Below are 24,543 nucleotides of genomic sequence, written 5' to 3'. Positions count from 1 at the left end.
GCCTTAAATAGTCCTGGCACAAAGTAGTCTAGAAGACAGTCAATTAGGCATCTATTGTGTTTGCTTTATCTTTAACTAGTGTGAGGCTAGATGAGTAGTATGTGATAGAAGATGCTGTCATCAAATGCTAGTTTTCTTTTCTATTATGTATTTGAAAATACATACATGAGTATGACTCATGGAAGATTTCAGACAGCAGAGAAAGGCATATATGAGGAAAAGTTCAGTACAGAAGGGTAGGCTCTGACCCTCGTAGTCTTATTCTTCAGAAGTAACCTATATGGTTAAATTATTGTAAAACTATCCAGAAGTAGTCTCTGCATATGTATGCATGCACCCAAACATACTTTACCTTTTTATACAAATGGGAACTATATGATGTACTATAGTTAGGTTTTTTTTTTTACCTAATACATTTTTTAAATCTCTCCATATAATTTTACCTCATCTTTTAGATTTCACTCATTTAGGTGTGCAACAATTTATTAAGCCATTTCCCTCTTTTTTCTTAAGTTTTTTTGTTTTTGTTTTTGTTTTGAGAGAGAGGTAGAGAGAGGTGAGAGAGTATCCCTGCCCTGTCAGTGCAGACCCCAATATGGTGTTCGAATTCACACCGTGAGATCAGGACCTGAGCCAAAGTCGAGTCAGATGTTTAACCGACTGAGCCACCCAGGCACCCCAAGCCAATTCCTTTTTTTTTTTTTTTTTTTAATTTTTTTTTTTAACGTTTATTTATTTTTGAGACAGAGAGAGACAGAGCATGAACGGGGGAGGGTCACAGAGAGAGGGAGACACAGAATCTGAAACAGGCTCCAGGCTCTGAGCTGTCAGCACAGAGCCCGACGCGGGGCTCGAACCCACGGACCGCGAGATCATGACCTGAGCCGAAGTCGGATGCTTAACCGACCGAGCCACCCAGGCGCCCGCCAATTCCTTCTTGATGAATGTTATATTCTTTGCCGTCTCTCTGCCTTTACTTCACACATGCATGCATATGTGCATTCTTCCTTCATTATGAGAGTTTATCTACAAGATGATTTCTTAGAAGTTGTACACTTAGCTGTTGAAACATTGTTCTCCAGCAATGCTAAAACTGTCTTCTTTCCCAGAGGCAGTATAGAACAATGCATGCTGTATGTGCCTTCCTACATGGATGTTGTTAAACCCTCACTTGTAACTTCCAGTCAAACCTGTTGTCCAGCACAATGATTGAATTTATCCAGGAAATGGAAATAAAGATGTAGACTAGCCTCACAACCTTGAGATCATGACCTGAGCTGATATCAAGAGTCCAACGCTTAACCAACTGAGCCACCCAGGCACCCCCCAAGTTAGATGTAAATTTAAGAGAGAGGAAAAAAAAGATGTGCTTTGGGATCTAATGCCAGGCTGACTCCGATCAGTTCCAGCTTACTCTTGTACTCCCAGGATGACTCTGCCATTGATTAGAAGCTGGGGGAGTATTTCACATTTGAAATTTTTTGAAAGCGCTGTAGACTTTTAGATTGGCATAACCCCTATACTAGGTGTGAACTTTCTTGAAGCTGTCTGAACCATGCAAGAGCCTCTCTAAATTGCTGTTGTGAGGATTAGTGATATAAAGCAATAAATAACAGAGTCCTAACTCAAAAGTTTCTTTCTTTGTTTTTTACAGTTTATTCATTTTGAGAGAGAGAGAGAGAGAGAGAGAAGGGGCAGGGGCAGAGAGAGAGGGAGAGAGAATCCCAAGCAGGCTCTGTCAGCACAGAACCCAATGCAGGGCTCGAACCGACAAACTGCGAGATCATGACCTGAGCCAAAACTAAGAGTCAGATGCTCATCTGACTGAGCCACCCAGGCACCCCAAAAGTTTCTTTCTTCCTACATTCCTCATAGAATAACTGAACATAACAACATGAATCTTGGGAGGTTATTTGTATATTTCAGATGAGACATAAAAAGAAACTGAACCCAGTCTTTCACAGTAAGAATTGAAAGGGGAGGATACATTTAAGAAAAGATTTAAACAGATAGTGTTAACAGGATTTGGTGTTGAGGATGTTTTTTCCTTGCAACTATACTTAAGACATTTTGAAATGACCAAAATCTCTTTGAAATAAAAGACAGTTTGGCATAGATGTTTAATTTCTTACTATACTTTTTAGCCATTAAAATAGTTTTATGAATCCTTTTCTCAACCTTTTAGAAAGTACTATCCCAAAATACGTTTGTTTCAGGAAAATAAGCTTTTATTTTATGGCTGGCTTATAGTTTAATTACTAATTTTTATATATCAGCCCTCTTCCCTATTAATTACTTATTAATTCCTAGGAATTTTACTAATCTAGTTAGATAAATTGGACTTAGCTAAAAACTGGAAAACTGTTTATCTCATAACTATTTGTGCTTTTAAACATGTGATAGATTGAAAAAGGTTTTTCTTTAGACTGAATTTATGTTGTGGGTAAACAGTATAAACAAGAGCATTAAAAATATGAAATGAATTTTTTTAATGTTTAGATTTCTCTTACTGTAAAAATCTTAATCTCTACCATGACACCTCTACTCTGATTTTAAAAATAAAAATAGAAATTCTAGCTTTCCATGAAAGCATACCAAAATGTTTTCTACAACCTTTACATCAAAAACATTGTCATAATTTTCCCCAATGGAACATACTTTTTTTTTTCCTTTGAATTATTATGTGGTTGAATAATAAAGACTCTGTGTTTTAAATCTTGAAAGAACTTTTACAATAAAGTTTCTAGATTTTATGTCATAAATATTCTCTTCTCTTTTCCTCAGTTCCTCTCCCTATCCTCACCTATACCAGCCTGATGTTAATAGGCTCTTACACTTTTGTTATTCAATGCTGTCTAACTGTAAGACATCTCAGTCCTTTTTTGGAAGTAAGATACACACCTACATGCATACATAAATATAGTTGTGACCATAAAAATAAACTATTTTTCATTATCCAAATAAACATTGTTTTTAAGTGACATGGCAATAATGTTAGATGATCACTAAATTCTCAGGGGTCAGATGTCAGGGAATTCTAAGAACAGTGATCCCATTAGTTTTCTTTTTTCTTTTTAAATTTTTTTTTTAATGTTTATTTAATTTTGAGAGAGAGAAAGATAGAGTGCAAGCAGGGGAGAGGCAGAGACAGAGGGAGACACAGAATTGGAAGCAGGCTCCAGGCTCTGAGCTGTCAGCACAGCCTGACGTGGGGCTCGAACTCATGAACCACAAGATCATGACCTGAGCTGAAGGCAGTCACTTAAGCGACTGAGCCACCCAGGCGCCCCCCATTAATTTTCTTAAAGCATCAATATCCTTGCATATAATTTCCTTTTCTATAAGTTTTCTATACCTTTCAAGGCACATTTAGCAGCTGCCTCCTGTGTAGTCCCTTAGCACTGTACACACCTCTTATCAAGTCTTACTGTAATGAAGTTATTTATTTACAGGTCTGTCTCTCTCATTAGACAGAATTCCTTTAGAGATGGGACCCTGTCTTACTCACATTTGGATCCCAAGTATATATCACAGTGCCTGCCACATATTCAGCATTCACTTAATGTTGATGGAACATGTCTTCATTCAATAAGTAATTTTTACACTCAGGGTACCCAGGGGTGAATGTTGAATGAGAAAACCACCACAGATATCTTCTAAAAAAGAATATTGCATATTGCATTTTAAAAATGGTTTGTAAATCTGATTTACACACAGCCTGTCAGTAATGTATGCACTCATACACGTCATTAACTTGGATAATTCAGAGTCATTATAATTAAGTACATTGGGTTCAAATTTATTAAGAAATGTTGAGACATATGAAAAGGCATAAAGGGTATTAATGATAAACATTCATACACTCATCATCCAGTTTAAGGAATAAAACAATACCAGGACTGCAAAGGCTCACTATATGCCTTTCTCCAATATCATCCACTTTCTCATCTCCATCCTGGATTTGGTGATGGTGATCACTCCAGCACATTTCCTTCTACTTCGACTACCTATGCTTATAATTCCTTATAATAAGGTGTACTGATGCATGGCAGATTTTCAAACTGTTGTGTGGATAGTATCGTACTGTGTGTATTTATTTGTACCTTTTCCTCTCAACAGTGTATTTGTAAGATTCATCCATGTTGATAGCTACATTTCTACTTTTATTTTCATGGCTCTCTCCCACTCGGTGAATTAACTATTTAATAATTTAATAATTTTCTTGTTGATAGACATTTAAGATGGTTTCAGTGGATAAGGCTAAAAAAGTGCTTTTAAAAGTTCTTCTAATAAAAAAAAAAAAAAGTTCTTGCTAATGATCCCAGGGTCATGGGATTGAGCCCCACTGGGCATGGAGCCTGCTTGAGATTCTATCTCCTTCTTCCTCTGCCCCTCCCCCACTTGTGTGCCTATGCTCGCTCTCTCTCTCTCTCTCTCTCATGTTCTCTTGCTCTCAAAAAAAAAGTCCTTGCTAAGCCAACTAATGGTGTAAATTTGGGAATTTAAACTATTTAGGGAAGAGATTCTACATCTGTTTTTAGACTGTTTACATTTTTGGGCTAATGTCTAGGATCTAACAATAAAAGTGTTAATTGGATTTCTATTTGTTGAATTATCTTGGTAGTTTTTTTTTATGACTGACCTTTCTTCTAAAGAAAATTTGAAGCATCTTACAGTTAATCAGAAAACACTTAAACCCGAATAAAGACAAGTACCTTGTTATTTCAAAAATCCTAGACTAGGGTCTTTCATCATCTACCTCTGAAGTTATATAGACCTCCTCCCATCCAAGATTATGATCCGCATCAGCAATATTACTACTACACATATATGAAAATAATTTTAGGGGCGCCTGGGTGGCTCAGTCGGTTAAGCGGCCGACTTCAGCTCAGGTCATGATCTCGCAGTCCATGAGTTCTAGCCCTGCGTCAGGTTCTGTGCTGACAGCTCAGAGCCTGGAGCCTGCTTCAGATTCTGTGTCTCCCTCTCTCGGACCCTCCCCTGTTCATGTTCTGTCTCTCCCTGTCTCAAAAATAACTAAATGTTAAAAAAATTTTTTTAAATAAATAAATAAGAAGAAAATAATTTTACATTTTAGGTAATTTTGAATTAATTTTGACCTCAATAAAAATTACATATGAAGCTTTCACCTTAAATTTTGAAAATAATACCTTTGTATACTAATCGGGCAATAAATCTCTACACTTCCAACTATTGTTTTGCTTTTTTAAAGCAAGATGTTTAGACAGTGGTGAATGGCAGAATGACAAGATGTTTAGCCAACTAAAAACAAAATCAGAAGTTCTGACATTGAAAGTTTTGTGACACAGCAAAGGAAACAATCAACAAAACTAAAAGGCAACCAACGGAATGGGAAAAGATATTTGCAAATGATATATCGGACAAAGGGCTAGTATCCAAAATCTATAAACAGGTCACCAAACTCCACACCTGAAAAACAAATAATCCAGTGAAGAAATGGGCAGAAAACATGAATAGACACTTCTCTAAAGAAGACATCCAGATGGCCAACAGGCACATGAAAAGATGCTCCACGTCGCTTCTCATCAGGGAAATACAAATCAAAACCACACTCAGATATCACCTCACGCCAGAGTAGCCAAAACGAACAAATCGGGAGACTACAGATGCTGGAGAGGATGTGGAGAAACGGGAACCCTCTTGCACTGTTGGTGGGAATGCAAACTGGTGCCGCCGCTCTGGAAAACATTGTGGAGGTTCCTCAAAAAATGAAAAATAGACCTACCCTATGACCCAGCCGTAGCACTGCTAGGAATTTACCCAAGGGATACAGGAGTGCTGATGCATAGGGGCACTATTACCCCAATGTTTATAGCAGCACTCTCAACAATAGCCAAATTATGGAAAAAGCCTAAATGTCCATCAACTGATGAATGGATAAAGAAATTGTGGTTTATATACACAATGGAGTACTACATGGCAATGAGAAAGAACGAAATATGGCCCTTTGTAGCAACGTGGATGGAACTGGAGAGTGTGATGCTAAGTGAAATAAGCCATACAGAGAAAGACAGATACCATATGTTTTCACTCTTATGTGGATCCTGAGAAACTTAACAGAAACCCATGGGGGAGGGGAAGGAAAAAAAAAAAAAAGAGGTTAGAGTGGGAGAGAGCCAAAGCATAAGAGACTCTTAAAAACTGAGAACAAACTGAGGGTTGATGAGGGGTGGGAGGGAGGGGAGGATGGGTGATGGGTATTGAAGAGGGCATTTTTTGGGATGAGCATTGGGTGTTGTATGGAAACCAATGTGACAATAAATTTCATAATAAATAAATAAATAAATAAATAAATAAATAAATAAATAAATAAATAAATAAATAAATAAATAAATAAATATTTTTAAAAAATTTTATGACAAAAACTTTTTAAGTTTATTTATTTTGAGAGGGAGACCAAGAGTGTGGGTGGGGGAGAGGGAGAGAGAGAATCCCAACAGTGAGGAGCCTGAGTTGGGGCTCACTCTCATGGAGCATGAGACCATAACCTGAGCTGAAGTCAAGAGTCAGACACTTAACCGAATAAGTCACTCAGGCACCCCAAAAATCTGTGATTTTAAAAGCCAGCTCAACTGTCTTAGTTTGTATCAGTGAGGGAGGTGGTCTGAAATGCAACTAACTGCTCAGTCCCTTTATCAGTGTTTGGACAAATTACTAAAATATCTAGCCTTCATAAGGCTTTACCCTATTTATAGATTGTGGTTATTGGCCTCTACCCAGATTCAGATGTTAGAGATTAGCCTAAAAGCTGAGTCTTGATTGAAACAGATTTAGGCAGACTCAGCACTGAGCCTTTCCAATTCACTTTGCTATAATCTATTAGGTTTCATTGAATGAGACACATGAGGATGCTATAATAAGAACCTTTGTTAAAGCGTGCCTAGAGTTAAGGTGTATGCTTCAGGTATCATGTTTCTCATCCATAGATGTGCTTACATAAGTTAAAAACATATCTGCCAATATTAAGGCTGACTTAGAACTGGTATTCCTGAATAGAATTGTCCCATCAGGAAATTGCATGGCCTGTGGCCTAAGGAGGTATTCTTTCTCTTGTTTTCATGAAAAAGCTCTTTGAGTCTCAGAATGTTATTTGTTTCATGGTAATTCAGTTTGAATTCACTCATGCTCAGAAGTCTCCTGAAAAGCCTTCCTTAAATTGACAGTGTGTTTTATAGGCAACCCACACCTGATGATTTTTGAAGAGCCATTCATATGACGTCAGTTTTAATAATCAGTTTTGTTTCCGAAGCTTAAATAATTTTGTCACATGGTACCTATAATTAATAGCAATGATATTTTCAAAACAGTAATAACCTTTTTAGTAACAGATCTTTCTTAATACTATTAAGAAGCAAATGCATAGCTGTCAATTTTGGGTGAGGGTGGTCAGCTTCAAAAGAATTTTTCTGTTAATAAGCTTTCTTGCAGTTTAGATATGCTGCCATCAGGTGGTAGTAATATGTCATATCCATGTGGCTCCACAGATGACATTCTGCTTAAGGTCATCAGTTTATACCACGAAGATTTATAATCATGAATCCACAGATTTTATATGAAAATTAAAATAACATAGTATATCCATTTAGTGTTAGAACTAAGGGTACTCTGTATATTATTTTTAAAGCAGATATGTATTGAAAGATTCAATTGGACAAGTGTTTCTGTTTTTAGTTTATTTTTTGGTAAATGAGTATTATATACTTTCTAAAACTTTAGAAAATTATAGAAAAGTAAAATGTAAAAGATCAATTTCATTACCCAAAGATAATTGCTATTAACCCTTTGTTTTGTTTCATTTCCTTCTAGTCTTTTTTTTTTTTTTTTTTTTTTTTTTAATACAGTGTTTAGTATGTTTTTGTTTTCGTTTTTTGGAATGGAGTTCCAGCGCAGGAAAAGATAGTTGGCTGTAATAACAGTGTGTATACAGCATGTATCTATGTTTTACAACTTTTAAAATTACAAGGTTTTTGTAATTGCTTTGTGACATTTTAATATCCCATTGATTGAAGTTTTCCATAATTTGTATAGTCATTCACCTATTAGTAGACTATGTTTATGATCATTAGTCAACATGAGTATCTTATCTCTGCATTCCATCTACTGCTTATCAAGAGGACCATCATTTCATTGTAGCCATGCTTGATTTTTGTTTTAACACAGAATGATTTCTGATTCATCTCAGAGTATCTAGATATCTTACATCTTGTATTTCCTCCACTGTGTGTGATAGGAAATTGCCAGAAAATCTGAGCATTCAGTTTTCAATTATGAATGAAAATATGTAGTCTCTTTGTTATTGTTTCCTATCGTAAGAATGCTTTATAATTTTGTAAACCATATTCAACCAGGTACCACGTATAAACATCTCAGGTCCTGTGATATTATGACATGGAGCCATTACTTGTTTCCTACCAAAATAATCTTTTCTTTTCTTTTTTATAGCATAGAACATTGCATTAAAGAGATACAATCTGAAGTTAACAAGCAGTGTCCAGATGTGCAGCTGCAAACGACAACTGACTGTTTTGAGTGGCTAGATAACTATAATTATAATTCATCCAAGTCACCTTCCATTCCCCATGGAGATTTGATAAAATTCTTCAAAACACTGGTAAAAAAACAAAACAAAAAAATCCTTTGTTTTATAGTGAGATGGGGTGGGTGAACAGGAATATAATTCATTCAGCTTCTTATATGTAAATATTTTAGTGACCGTGTTATCCTACCATATCTAGGGGTTGGGGTTTTGTTTGGTTTCTGTATCCCCAGTGGAGTACAGTGAGCTGTTTGTTTTTTACCTTTTACAATGATTTGTATCAATAAAATGAAGTTTTATATAAATGGAGATTAAACATTATAATTCCAAAATGTGTAGATTGATATGTACCACACATTTGTCTACCAGAAAAGTTCATATTTATTATGTTTTATGTCCTTCACAACCACTCATCTTCTCTGTGCTTATTATTAAGCATAATGAGATCACCGTTGATTGTATCTTTTAAGTTGCCTTGTCTATCATTCCGTGTATTCCCAAACTGCAGGCATACCCAGTTTTTTCAAGCAAGGCAGTAATTTCTACAAGACCACTGTTAATTGATGGGGAAATACTACATTGGTCATTCTTTGATACTGACCACTCACTATGTTAGGATGTGTTTGTAGCCATGGAGTAAGAACACCCACTTTATTACCCCTATATCTACAAGGAGTAGCTTGCAACAACAGTTTCCCAAAGAAACAGCATGATTGTTAGAAAGCAGTATGTCTGTGGCTATGGGTAGCTTGCAACAACAGTTTCCCAAAGAAACAGCATGATTGTTAGAAAGCAGTATGTCTGTGGCTATGGTTTTAATTTTCTTTAGGGGGAAAAAAGGCACTGTTTTCGTCTAAACATCAAACATTGACTAAGGCAGATGTGGAAAATATCTTGAGGTTGTAGATGGCTTAGGATGACAGAATCAGATGAAAAGTTTTTGGCTATTGTTATTATTGCAGATGTCTCTTTAATGTTTACAAAGTAATAAAAGGAAGAGAAAGGAAGACTATGTGCCCTGAAGCCTATTCTTTTAAGAAAATCCCCTCACCCATTATCTCTTGAAGGTGCAGGCTTGAAGAATAAATATGGACATAGTTATTCCTTTAATTTCTATTAAGAGTCATGTGTATTGAATTTCATTAATATTGATGTAATAATGCTTTCTCATTTAATTAAAAGCAAAAGCTTTTAATTATCTTTTAATCTGTCACACATAAGTCATTCTGTATTCACTGCAGGGCAAAGGCCGCTTTAGTTTTGCTCAAATTCATTAAACTGATAGGGTTGTTCCAGACCTAGGTTTTTTTTTTTTTTTTTTTTTTTTTTTTACATAATTGATTGTGTTATTTTGAGGAAAGAACCACATTATTAAACAGATTCGGGTTGAAACGACCTTATTATCAAGTTTTTACATGCTAAAGCTGTCAATCTTAACAGCCATTTTTCATAGCTCTCTTTTTTTTAATAGAAATTTTTTAATTTATTATCTAAGTACTTAAATAAGAAACAGAGGTTCTCATTATGACAATTATACTGAAGTTATTCTCAAACTTAAGTAGTCATACTATACACGTGTCCTGAACCTATTATTCTTTAAATATTGTTTGATCAAATATTTACAGATTTAGACTGATTAAAAGAAACCCAAGATAGAGGCACTAACATGACTTGTTTGTTTCATAGAATTTACCTTTTTTTTCTAGAAGTATCAAAAGCACTAAATAGAGAGGGATGAGAGAGAGAGAGAAGCTTCAGAAAGATCAGTGCACTTTGTGGCTCTCTGGAGTGTAGTAGAAAGAGCATAGATAGGGAGAATGAAGCCACGGATTCATTCTTGGTCTTGTGCTTTACTGTGTGTGACGTTTGGAAAGTACCTTAAACATGTTGCATGTTAGTGTCCTTATCTGCAAACTGGGTTTCTAAATATCTGTATCACAGAATTTTTATTGTGAATAAGCCAAAGACTTGATAGATAAGTGCTTTTTATATAATAAAATACTATCTATCTATCTATCTATCTATCTATCTATCTATCTATCTATCTATCTTACATATGGAACATTAAATTGGATAGAGCACTGCTTAGAATGGCTTGAGAGCAAATTCCTGGAATTCGCATGACTTCTGCATAATTCTGAATCATACATAATACCTGTAGTGTCTTTGTCAATAGGAAATTTCAAAGCCAGCCTTATTTAATGCCACTTGAATTTTGCTTCCAGTTTTCTTAGAATCAGCTTGTTACTACTCAGAGAATATAAACTAATTTCAGTGTTACCTGAAAGAGACAAAATTAGGAAATTCAGCATGTAAGGAGAATGTGTGCATGTAATACAAGGTCTAAAAAGAAAGTAACTTTTTATTCCTTTACTATTCATAATTATACCTATCATTGTTTTCTGGCAACACAGAAGGCATAAAGGAATAATTTTGTATCATCTTTTGGGGAATGATTCTGAGAATATTTTTCCCCATATTGAGTTACTTATCTTTTTGGAGAGAACTGAAATATTCTCAGATTAATTTCCTAAGTAAAATATTTCTTAACATGGCTCTCAAAAAGGGACTTAAATGAAAGTTAATGTCTTTATATTATATTTTATTTCTCAGGATGGCAGGTATTAGTAACCTCTGGGCACAGACTATATTTAAAGGTCTCCATTTTGTATGTTCATTTGGGGTTCTATAATAATAGATATGCTTATTCAGGCATGAAAATTTTCTACCAGGAATCACTTAGGGACATGATCTTGAGTTTATTTTGTCAGAGGAATACATTTCAATCAACATTTTGCTATAGATTTTTATTTAGAATTTTCAAGCTGCAGCTCAGATTATATTGGGGATGGATAACAATGAGGGCTGAAAACTATATTATGTTTGGAAGGCTAACTGAAAATATAGATCATCACCTGAGCATGCATAATTTAACGGATCATAAAGCTAACCTTCTAAAATACCTGAATTGATTAAATTCCAAATGCAAAACACACACACACACACACACACACACACACACACACACACACACAAACCCTTGAAGACCATTTGAGTATTGATTCTAAATTGAAATGAATTAGTATGAAATTGTGTGACTATAGAAATCATTTTCACTATTACTGTTACAGCTAATCACATTTTTCATGTTATAATTTACTTTTATTAGCAAGATTCGTTGAAGAGTGAACTAAATCAAGAAGAAGTGATACTGGATTTACTTTGGGATCTCTCCTGCCAGAGCAGCGTTTCGTTCCCGGCAACTCTAAGTGGAGCATCTTTCCATTTCCTCTCTCGGACTTCTCTTCATTCTGTGGAAGATGATTCCTCCATGGATGTACAGTCTATCTGGGATAACATAAGACTACATCTTCGACGCTTCTTAGTGAACAAATTACAAAGCCATAATGAAATCATCAATTCACAGCACAAAATTTGGTTGAAAAAGCAGTGCATACAACAACTGTTGTTTCTTTATCCAGAATCAGAAGTTATAATCAAGTACCAAAGCATACAGAATAAACTGTTGGCTGAGCTCCTGCAGAACTGTTTTCCTGCTTATAGCAGAGAATTGAATTTAGACATAATGGCTCATGGATACCAAAGTACAATGCTTAGGTTATACTCAATGATAAAAGAAGATTTTAACACACTACACGAAATTTTAGCTCCCACCTCAACGATGAAATTCATTAAAGAAACTTACCTGGATACTGTTGCAGAAGAAATGGCAAAGTTTCTTGAAAATTTTTGTGAGCTGCAGTTCAAAGAAAGTGCTATCCGTGTGATTAAAACAAGCAAGAGCTCCAGCAGGCATAGAGGATCAGTGCATGCTTTGGGTTAGTGATTTTTTAAATTTGTTCGGTTTGACTTAAGCCTTTTGATACCTTTAATTTTCTAACATTTTTCTATTTGGTTAAACTTACTGCAAACTTAAAACTAAATCAGAAAATAAATATTATGAAATTTTTCAGTGCACATTTCTCTTCTGCATTTCTTTTTCTGTAGGTATAGTCCTAGATGTGCTTTTCTTCCTGTTCTTTAAATTGTTAAAGATATTGAAAATGTAAGTCAAAAATGTTGCCAATAAGAGTCTTGGTTTTTTTGATTGCATAAATTACTGGGTGAAACTGTATATATATACATATATATATATATATATATATATATATATATATATATGTATATATATATGTATATATGTATATATATGAATCAATATTCTCATATATGTAACAGAAAAGTATAATTCTTAACCCATTGTATCTTCCAAACCTGAAACATCATTAGGTAAAAAGAATTGTTAAAGATTTGTTGAAATTTACATGAACTAAAATTGGACGATTAGAATTGTATTCTTTTAGTCAATTCCAATAAAGAGCTATTGTGAAATGGTAACTATAAAAGTCTATGTTATAATTGGTCACAGAGGCATAGCATTTTAAAAGTTCCTCTAGTATCATTTCTATAAGAATATCCATAAAGAAAAGGTGATTTGAAAATTCCTAATTTTATATAAAAGGTAAAGGAAAACAGAAAGAAATTATTGTGATATAATAAACTTTTCTGTCACCATTTTAATTTCCCACTAGTGGAGAAAAATCACGATAAAAATATTATTTTTTAAAATTATTAGTCATGCTTTTATGTAAAAATTCTGAGGTATATTTCTAAATAGGTACATAAACTATAGTTTTTAAGTGTTTGAAAATTGTTATTTGGTGAATTGCTGTCTTTGAATTTATGGTCACTTTTAAAAATTTCCATAGCTCACCATATTTTTACATACCTTCCTTAATAAAATGCCAGAATACCAAAATACTGTGATATATGAATTTTCAAGTAGTTTAATGTTTTATCTTATATTTTTTTATTTTCCTCTGGAAGCTATATCATATCACAGAACAGACATGCATCAGCCAACTTTAGGTTATGGCAGAATGCAAAGTCAGCTAATTTAGGAACATTACAGTTTTGCTCAAAGCAAATAGATTTTCATTTTAATTGTTACATAAATTTTAAATGCATGTCATGAGTATACTTATTTTCTAAAAATTTTTATATTCTCTAAAAGAATTCCTGCTTACTTGTAAAGTGTTTAAAACATGAAAGTTTTATATATGCTAAATATAGTTTATAACAGAAGAAAAGATCCATATGGTTGAAAATATGTGTAAGTTGCTATGGAGTCTTTAGGGCTGATATTGAGGTGTTTTCTCATTCGTGAAAGAAAACTATGTGTGTAGGCTTTAACACCAAAATTTGAAACATTTTCTGCAAGTCTAGGTGCACTGATCTTTCTCAAGCTCCTTTATCTAACCGTTGGTGTAAATCACTTGTTAAATTAATACTTTCCATATGCCAGGCACTGTGCCACATACATTCTTTTTCTTATTATCTCAATTTCATAAACAAAGAAAGAAGCTTAGAAACATTAACTTGCTCTGGGCCCTGTTGTACAGAGTCAGAATTCATATGTTGGTCTTCATGTCTCCAAGACCCGTGTACTTAACCATCATGCGATTGGACTTTGTTTTAAGGTGTATAGTGCTTTGTCACTTGCAAAAGAGATTTCAGACAGCACTATTCAGGTGGACTACCTGAAAATCAATTTGGTGCAGCTTTATTGAGCATTTAACATTGGCAAGGCATATAGCAGCTTCCATGTTTAAGGTTCTGAGCTAGACCCACTAGGGGAAGAAAACAAAATGAGTAACTGCTTCTAATGTAGTATAAGAACTGCTAAACTGATTCTTAATGGATCAACCATATTTGCTACTAATATCTGACCCAATGACCAAATTTTATTTATCAAGGAAATATACTTTGAGATAAGTGAAATAACGTAATGATAAACATTCTTAATAAATATTAATACAATTACAATAACTTATAGCCCTGTTAGAATAAAGTCTACATTGACTTCAATGGGTTGTACATTGTATTATCTTTATTTTTTTAAGAACTCTTTGGGGTCTTCAATAATTTTTTTTATGTTTTATTTTTTGAGAGAGAGAGCAAGTTGGGGAGAGGCAGAGAGAGGAGGGGGACAGAGCATCTGAAGTGGGCTCTGCATTGACAGACTGACACCAGTAAGCCTGACATGGGGCTCAAACCCATGAATTGCAACATTATGATCTGAGTCCAAGTCAGACGCTCAATTCACAGACCCACCCAGGCACCCCTATACATATATATATATATATATATATATAGAGAGAGAGAGAGAGAGAGAGAGAGAGAGAGATCTATCTTTATATATATCTATATATCTATAAGATATGATACCTATATATCTTAATATATGTCTGTATCTTTATGCTCACCAAGACTTACTTTGCCTGAAACTATAGAAAAGATTTTCCCTAAGATAACGATAGCTAACATTTATTGCACCAAACATTGATGTGCATTACCTCATTTAATCCTAACCAACTAACAAGGTAGGTGCCGTTATTTGTTATCTCTATTACACAGTGAGGAAACTAAGACATAGAGATAATGAATTTGGTCAAGATTACAGAAGGAAGCCAGGACTCAAACTTTCTAACTGCAGATCCTCTGCTATGTCACTGTGCTCCACTGCCTGAAAGAACAAGATAGAAATAGCTCATTCTATTAAAAAAACACTCTGCTCTGAATTCTCCATATTGCTAACTCTACTTTAGTGCAGCCATTGTTTTACTTTTTCTAAATCATCTCACCCTCTTCTCATCTGATGACTATATAACACTCATTTGAAAGTATTTTTCTTATAATTCCTATTTTGTAACCTATTGATCTATCTTAAGCAGGCGTTGTATGTACACCATTCTTTTTTATTCCAGCTTTATTGAGGTATAATTGACATATAACATCGTGTAAGTTTAAAATTTACAGTGTGTGATTGGATACACTTATGTATTTTGTTAGTTACCACCACAGCATTAGCTAATATCTCCATCATGTCACATAATTACCATTACTTTATCTATATGGTATATACCATTATCTATATGGAGATAGATATAGATATATATGTATCTATATATATCTATCTATCTCCATATAGGGACACTTGGGTTGTTTCCATATCTTGACTATTATGGTTAATGCTGCAATGAATATGGGAGTACAGATATGTCTTCAATATCCTGTTTTCATTTCCTTTGGATATACACGCAGAAGTGAGATTGCTGTTGGTAGTTCTTTTTTGTTTTGTTTTGTTTTCTTTTGTTTTTTGAAGAACTCCCTACTGTTTTTCACGGTGAAGATACCAATTTATATTCCCACAAACAGTGCACACAGGTTTCCTTTTCTTCACAGTCTCACCAGTACTTGTTATGTCTTGTTGTTTTGATGATAACCAGTCTAACAGTTGTGAGGTTATATCTCATTGTGGTTTTGATTTGAATTTTCTGCTGATTACTGATGTTGACCATCTTTTCATGTAGCTGTTGGCCATTTTGTATATCTTCTTTGGAAAAATGTCTATTCAGGTCCATTGGCCTTTCTAAAATTTTGTTGTTGTTATTGAGTTGTATGAGTTCTTTATATATTTTGGATATTAATCCACTATTAGATAGGTGGTTTGCAAATATTTTCTCCCTACTATAGGTTGCTTTTTCATTTTGTAGATTATTTATTGTGCTGTGGAGAAGCTTTTTAGTTTGGTGTAGTCCCATGCAGTTTTTGCTTTTGTTGCTTGTGCTTGTGGTATCACATCCAAAGAATCATTGCCAAGACCAGTGTCAAGGAGCAAAGGAAAAAAACTGCTTTCTTCTAGGAGTTTTACAGTTTCAGGTTTATATTTAAATCCATTCTGAGTTAATTTTTATGAGTGTTGTAAGATAGGGTCCAATTTCATGTGATTATCCAGTTTTCCCAGCACCATTTATTTAATCCTTTCCTAATTGAGTATTCTTGGTTCCCTTTTCAAATCTTAATTGACCATATACCTGAGGGTTTATTTCAGGGGTCTTGATTCTGTTCCTTTGGGTTTGTGTCTGTTTTTGTGCCAATACCATTCTGTTTTGATTTATGAGTTTGCAGTATATCTTGAATCAGGAATGTTATGCCTCTGACTGTTCTTCTTTCTCAGGATTGGTTTGGCTATTTGAGGTATTTGTAGTTCCATACAAATTTTAGGATTATTTTTTTTTCCACATTGAAAAATTTTTATTTTTTTTTTTTCTAAGTAACTTCTACCTCTCTTGTGGATCTTGAATTCACAACCCCAAGACCAAGAGTTGTGCACTCCACTGACTGAGCCAGCCAGGTGCCCCTGCATTGAAATTCTGATAGAGAATTAAATCTATAGATGGCTTTGGGTAGTATGGATTTTTAACAGTTTTAATTCTTTCAATCCATGAAATCCAGTATTTTTCCATTTCTTTATATCTTCTTCGATTTCTTTCCTCAAAGTCTTATTTTTTCAGTATACAGATCTTTAACTTTCTTCGTTTAATGTATTCCTAAATATTTTATTATTTTTGGTGCTGCTGTGAATGGGATTGTTTATTTATTTTTTCAGATACTTCATTGTTAGTACATGGAAACGCAACTGATTTCTGGGGCACCTGGGTGGGCTTAGTCGGTTCAGCAACTTGGTTTTGGTTCAGGTTATGATCTCACAGTACATGGGTTCAAACCCAATGTTGGGCTCTGCACTGACAGCATGGAATGTGCTTGGGACCCTTTCTGTTTCTCCTTCTCTCTCTCTCTCTCTCTCTCTCTCTCTCTCTCTCTGCCCTTCCCCCACTTGCACATGTTCTCTGTCTCAAAAATAAATAAACATTAAAAAAAAAAATAAATACAACTAGTTTCTGTATGTTGATTTTATACCCTGAAACTACTGAGTTTGTTGATTAATTCTAACAATTTTTTAGTAGAGTCTTTAGAATTTTCCATGTAAGATTATATCATGTGCAAACAAAGACAATTTCACTCTTTTTTTTTTGTTTGTTTCCTGATTTGAATGCATTTTATTTCTTTATCTTGCCTGATTGTCCTGGCTAGGACGTCTAGTATTATGTTGAATAGGAATGGTGAGAATGGGCACCCTTGTCTTATTCCTGATCTTAGAGGAAAATGTTTCAATCTTTATGTATATACTACCATGTTCTTGATGAGCAAATTCACTGAGAATTTGGTATAGAGGGAATAGAATTTGGGTATAGGTATAGGGTATAGAATTTGAAAGGATGTGTATTTTGTCAAATGCCTTTCTACATCTATAGAGAATATCATATGATTTTTATTTTTTAAATGTGGTGTATCACATTGATTAATTTACATAGGTTAAACCATCCTTGTACCCCAAGGATAAATCCAACTTGATCTTGGTATATAATTCTTTTAATGTGGAGTTGAATTCGGTTTGCTAATATTTTGTTTAGAATTTTTGCATCTATATTCATCAGGAATACTGGTCCGTAGTTTTGTTTTCATGTAGTATCCTTATCTGACTTTGGTGTCAGTGTAATGTTTGACCTTGTTAGTTGAGTTTGGGAGTGCTGCTCCTTCTTTATGTATATACTACCATGTTCTTGATGAGCAATTTGAACCTATTGAATCCTTAACTGCCTTTGATTCTTTAGGTAGATTGAGGACTGGTTTTTTCCCTGAATGGTCTATAAATTATTTATTTATGCATACATATAAACATATGTGTATTTTCATCTCTATTTGTAATATAGATATAGAGAGATAGCATTGCTTGGGTATCAAAAATAGAGATAACATTACTTGAATATCAAAAAAAGTTATACCTTTTTTATTATGTATAAGGCTTTACACATGTGAATTCATTTAGTCTTTGAACAACCCTTCATAATATTCATATTTTAAATATGAGAAAACTGAGATTTATAAAGGTAAATCTTTTCCAAGGCCATACATTATTATTTTCTAATAATCCACAGAAAGGGAATTTCATTGTTTGCAGTTATTTGGTATATTATTTTGATATACTGCTAAATTCCATGGCAAAAACTGCACAAGGAACATGATAATTAGCATAAAAATAATTTTCCAGACGCTTTCATGTTTTCTTTTTGATTTTAACATTTCTGTGTTGTACTCTCAATTTTTTTGCTTTTTTTTGTTGACAGTGATTCATAACTGACTCATAATTTGCTTGTGCATATTAATTCAGAAACTGACTAGAGGCACTTTTTATTCTATTTTATTTTATTTTACCAGCTGGCCCTTCTGGTGGCGGTGGGTGTTTACTTGCACACCCCAGAGTGACTTCCACCTGCAACCACAGCTGGGTATTGATTCAACAACGATAAAGTACCTGGCAGACACTGAATTTTATTTTGTATAAGCTAATCCCTTGACTTGAATTGCACATCTTGGCATTGTATGGTAACCTTTCTTTCTCCTTAATATTCATGATTTTATAATTTTTATTTCTTTGAGAGTATGTGTAGTATTATAATATATTTAGAAGTGTATGGCTTGTATATTCTGTAATTTGAAGAAAATGATGAAATAATGTCAATATAAATATTGTAGGATCTTTGTGATTTGGTTATCTATCCTAGAAAAGAGTAATATAATTTTTGCAGATACTCTTTTACAAAGTTTCAAGAATGATTTAAGAACCCAGACTTTCCCAATAATTCTGATTTGTGTTCTTACAGTTTCTCTAATAATTTTTGGAGAAAATTATTTTATAACAATTTATAATATAGTGTTTTTTCATTTAATTTATAAGGCTTTAAATTTTTATTTAAAGTCAAAACAAACAACTTTCTTGAAGCTAGAAATTTACCTTTTGTATTTTGACTGTAACCTGATTGCTTATTATCTGGAAGTCAAGTCCACATTTACACATGTGCATGTGTCATCCAAATTTCAGAATAGTGTCATCCTTATATTGTAACATTTTTTATGTCTACATTTGGAGTGGTAAACTGATCAAATTACTTTTACTTTTTAAAATTATATTTTATTTGAGGGTGCCTGAGTGGCTCAGTTGATTAAGCATCCCACTTCAGCTCAGGTCATGATCTCATAGTTGATGAGTTCAAGCCCCAAGTTGGCTCTGTGCTGACACCTCAGAGCCTGGAGCCTGCTTAGGATTATGTGTCTCCCTCTCTCTCTGCCCGTTCCCTGCTTGCACTCTGTCGGTCTCTTTCTCTCTCAAAAATAAATAAACATTAAAAATTATGTTTTTTAAACATAATATATAATACATAATTTTTAAATTATATTTTTATTTGGATTAAAAGAAAGTTACTGCTGTTTTTCTCAATGTTTGAAAAAGAGGATTTGTTTATGTGTAGTAAATTTCAATTATATAAATCCTCTGTATTATAATATAAAATGATACAATTAGAAGATTTTAATCATAGAATAAATTTTCTGGTCCCTTATATGTCTTTACTCTGAATTTTTTGAGGTTTGTTAGCTTTGAGAAGGAAAGACGTAAGAGACTACAATACATGCCTTTGAATATTTGGAAGGTTTCTAAAGATCTGCAGTGGTTGTGAGGTTGAAACTAAGTGGCATCTAAAGCCCCTTCCCATTCACAGTCCCTTGCTGTTTTATTTAAGGAAGACAGAGTGAGAAAAACAGAATTTCTCAAGGGATAAACAGATCCTTCAGAGTAAAGAAGACCTTGAAAACAAAATAAAAGTAGAAGTTTTGACTGGGGGAGGCTTAGATCACAGTTGGAAAGTAGGCCAGTCTTATAGTTACCCAAATTTCTCTCTTGCTCCTCAAGTAGCTTTGACTAGCTGAGTGGTGACCATCATTCAGGAAAGATGAAGAAGCATCTGGAGGCCAGCCTACAAAATGCGTACAAAAAAGAAGCATTTGTATGAGTACTGTTACAGAAGGTTCCAAGCTTCCATGAAGGACCGCATCTTTCACCCTGTCATGTGCTCCTAAGACCGAAGGGAAGAGCTTTGTTAACTCTGATGACATTTATGCTTTCTATCCCCACCACTAGTAGAGGCTGAAATTCCAAATAATAGAAAATAGTAACGGGGAAAAAGAATTCATAAGAGAAAGTAGGATCTTTTTTCAAATTATTACAAATTCTTGTAAAATCATAATGTAGTTCCAGGTTTTGTAGCATTGTTAAATTCCAAAAAGTGATATTGTTGCTCAGGTTTTTTTCCCCCATTGCTTTATCGTAATTGCCATGTTTAATGAAATACTGGTGCATTCCTTGTCTACAGTTATACCTTGGCTCTCAGAAGATGAAAAGCGTACTTACTGGGAGTCAAGGGTGCTGGTCCTGAATCTCCCACCCCTTTGTTTTGTGACCTTAGATAAGTCATTTAACCTTTTCAAATTTCTTAATAGATAAAATTTAAAGGTTATATTAGGGAACATCTAAGCTCTACTACACTTTCTCAGGCTCTGCGACTTGGAAATCATTCCACAGCCAGATTTTATACCTACAGTTTGTCATTGGAAGCTGTCACATTTATTTTCTGTACTGACAGTACAGATGTGTAAACTGGCTAAAGATGTGATTTTGTTCGTCACAGAAGCAGGTAGAAAATTTTCTTTTAGATCTTTATCTGTATGATTTTTCTTCCCCAAGTGAAACTTGAAAATCGCTATATGAAAACTGCCCACCTCCTGTGGTTGCGTTTTTTGTTTTTTTTTTTTTTTTTTTTTTTGTCAAGATGGGAGGGTGAAGAGAAGATTAGGTAATTAAGCAAAAACAAGAAGTCGAGTCTCCCCTTTGAGCTAACATCTGAAGCTTTTCCTAGTAATTATTTTTTGGGTTTCCCTTCTGATCCCACAACCAAGTGTTTTAATTTTGTTTTATTTGTAGTTTCTATTTTTATTTATTTATATTTTTGCAGGAACATTTTTAATCATATTATTGAAAATTAAGATCACAGGCGAGGACTGGAAATGCAATTATTATTCTGTATTGTCAATTAAAAAGAAATCCATATGCCTTTTCTCTGGCATGTATTTAAAGCAGACAAGGCAGGAATTTAATGATAACTTGTGTTTTTTCCTGGGGAAGAACCAGCTTATTTCTGCAAGCCCATAGGCATGGGCGATACTTTTTCTCTAAAAACCTCTCCGTATCCATACAAATCTTTGTGTAAGTACAAAATAAAAGCCTCAGAATTAAGCCTATAAAGCATAGAGGAAAGAGCTTGTCCTAAAAGACCGTGGGTAAGAATTTCACGAGGCATATTATAGTAAAACAATTAAGCATGTTAAACTTCTATAAATAATTCTATTTTTCTTTTTCTTTTCTTTTCTTTTTCCTTTTTTTTTTTTTTTTTTTTTTTTTTTTTTACACATAAAGAACATCAGAAGTGATGATTTGAAGTTTTGGCATCATTGATCCATCCTAAAGCCTTTCCTCCAGTCAGTTTTGTTACATGGCACCTTCATATAGCTACCGTGACCATGTCATCAGCTGAGAGAAGGAGTCTTGTCTTCCCTTTTTCTGAGCCAGGAGGGCCTTCTCCCTCTATTCAGTCTACTTCCTGTACTGTTGATCTCTGCCTAGTAGAAGTATACAGGTGGTCCATTAGGGTGATGGTAAAAATGAACTGTTCATTTTTATTTCATACCTTATGAATTCAGGCAGAACAGGACAAATTCTTCAAGCCATTTAAGATGGTGTTTTGTGTGTTAAAAGTCATTCCCAGCCATTTTGATTCTTGAGTTTTGATAAGGCACATATCACTTAGGATCTGTTTTGTGGGACATACTTGACTAAAGTATACACTTTGCAAAGGATGGTACTCAACATGAATTCAACATTAATGTTCAATAGTATTTCCCCCTCGATCATTTTTACTTTTCCTTATTATCGGTTTACAAATATATAAAGTCATTTATATGATGGACTATTTTTTTAAGTGCTTTTAATTTATCATGTACTGTGCTAAGTATTGTATATAGTGGTATACCATTTACTCAACATCTCTGAAAAATTGGTTATTATCTGTATTTTATAGATAAAAAACAGAGTTTGGACAGGTTAAATAGCTTGTTCAAAGTCCCACTTCAGAAAATACCTCAGCTGGTATCGAAGGCCCTTTCTGAATTATAACTAAGCTCATTCTCTTAACTACTGTAATTTCTGTCTTTTTCTTAATTCCCTTGTAAGATAAATAATCCTTTTATGTACAATTTGAAGAGTAATTCCCACTTTAACCACAATTCCGACTTCTGTTTTGAGCTTTCTGGAATTGCAACGTGTATATTTATTTCATGTAAAATTAAACAAATTTGTATTTTGGAAAGAACTAAGTAATAGAGTACAAAGTTCCATCACTGGATTTTCTCTTTGGGAAAAATTTGGGAAGAAAAAGAACTACCCAAGACTTTACATAGTAACACATGCAAAGGAAAGTAATTTTTGACTTAATATTTTTTAAAAAATGTATCTAGAAGGAGACTCATTTTATTCCTAGAGATGCAGTTAAGCAGCTTACATTCAAGCTTTTTGCCAAAGTTAAGCTAAAAGAAACTAAGCTACTGAAATAGTTGAAACAATTATTACCATGTTTGAGATCCTCTTTAGATTAATAAATAACATTAGTTATTAGATTAATAAATAACCATTAGTTAGCATCATGTTTGCAAGTTGCTTCCACAGTTGTTTGTTTGTTCGAGTTCTCTTTGCCACATCACCACGCTGAAATTAGTGCAACATTTTCAGTTCTTGTGTTTTGGATGAAAATCAACCATTCTGGCTGGTTAACAAATCAATTTTGAGACAGAACAAAGATTAGAAGAATCATCTCATTGTGTCTCAATGCCTCATAAGAAAATAAACAAAAAGCCGGATGCTAGAATGTTTTTCCCTGAGGAATTGATGGTGTTTTTATTTTAAGTTCTCCCTACTAGAGATTGTGTCATCTGTGAAAATTATTTATTTCATTAAAAACTCGGAGAAAATGACTGAATGTGTAGGTGTATGAGAGAAGGGTATATGTTATGGGTAGACGTTTGATATTATACAAATGCCTGTATTTATTTACTTTAAACATGTTTTCTGCTACATGGACTCTGTTTTTCTGACCCATTGATTCACCATTAAATGTTCTAGGACCTCTGGGTCTTTGTTCTAAAGACAGGGCAACAAAGATGGAAAGTATATTCCATAAGAAAGAAAGTGGATGCAATTTAGTTGTAGTAATATTTTTGCATTCATACAGCAACAATTAGCAACCACTAAATTGCTATCAGTTATTTACTCCCTCTCTGCTTAGAATACCTGTATGTTTTTCCTACAGATGGAAAGGATATTTTCACTTGCTACATATTTTAATTATGACATTCAAATATGAAGAATGACAGATGAAATGACTCAGTGGTTTCTCATGAAGGTCATAGGACAGTTTAAGATTTATATGCCTATGAGCCGTTGAATAACATTTTTAAAAACTGAAAAACTAAAAAAAATTAAAATACTGAGATTTTAACCTTTGTTTTTTTTTTAACTTGGAAAAGAAATTGATTAAAATATAAATAAAATGTTAAGAACAAGATGAAAATAATTGAAAAGAATCACTGAAGTTTAGAATAAAATTATTCTAAAAGTGAACAAATTTATTTTACAACTATTTTATATTGAACAAAGAAATTGGAGAAATATAAAAGTAATATATATGAGGTCATTGCAAGCCAGAAATTCATATTCTATAGAAAGTGCGTTCCTAAATCACTTTGTAACCTTCCTAAAATTTTTGTAACTTCTGCTTTACCTTGCTAGAATTACTTGTTATTCTGTCTTGATTTATGAACATAATAGTAAATGAGAATGGTCAGTTCTGTTGTTTTATATGAAAGCATTTGTGGGTTTTTACATGTAGGGGTGATAAATCCCTAAATTTTTGTTTAACAGATGATCATTTTCCAGTGGATTATTATAATGTTAAATATTGTTCAATTAACATATTTTTTCCTCAGGTTCTCAGAAAATGTAGTATGTGACTTCTGGCTATTATACTTTTGTTTGTTTGTTTGTTTATTATACTATT

At 33.7% G+C, this 24,543-nt stretch overlaps 1 protein-coding gene across 9 annotated transcripts in view; it reads left to right on the top strand.

Annotated features, from left to right (window-relative positions):
• The window catches only part of KIAA0825 (KIAA0825 ortholog), a 293,878-nt gene that overhangs the window by 57,479 nt on the left and 211,856 nt on the right, over window positions 1–24,543 (top strand). For all 9 annotated transcript variants that reach the window (XM_042943406.1, XM_042943366.1, XM_042943346.1 and 6 more), the window contains 2 exons: window positions 8,485–8,653; window positions 11,748–12,417. In XM_042943406.1, coding sequence (XP_042799340.1) covers window positions 8,485–8,653; window positions 11,748–12,417 — 839 coding nt within the window. The remainder of the gene's footprint in view (window positions 1–8,484; window positions 8,654–11,747; window positions 12,418–24,543) is intronic.

The sequence above is a fragment of the Panthera leo genome, chromosome A1, assembly GCF_018350215.1.
Source record: "Panthera leo isolate Ple1 chromosome A1, P.leo_Ple1_pat1.1, whole genome shotgun sequence".
In the NCBI taxonomy this organism is placed as follows: Eukaryota; Metazoa; Chordata; class Mammalia; order Carnivora; family Felidae; genus Panthera; species Panthera leo.
The sequence above is the reverse complement of the archived record's forward strand: the minus strand, read 5'-3'. Positions and strand labels throughout refer to the sequence as shown.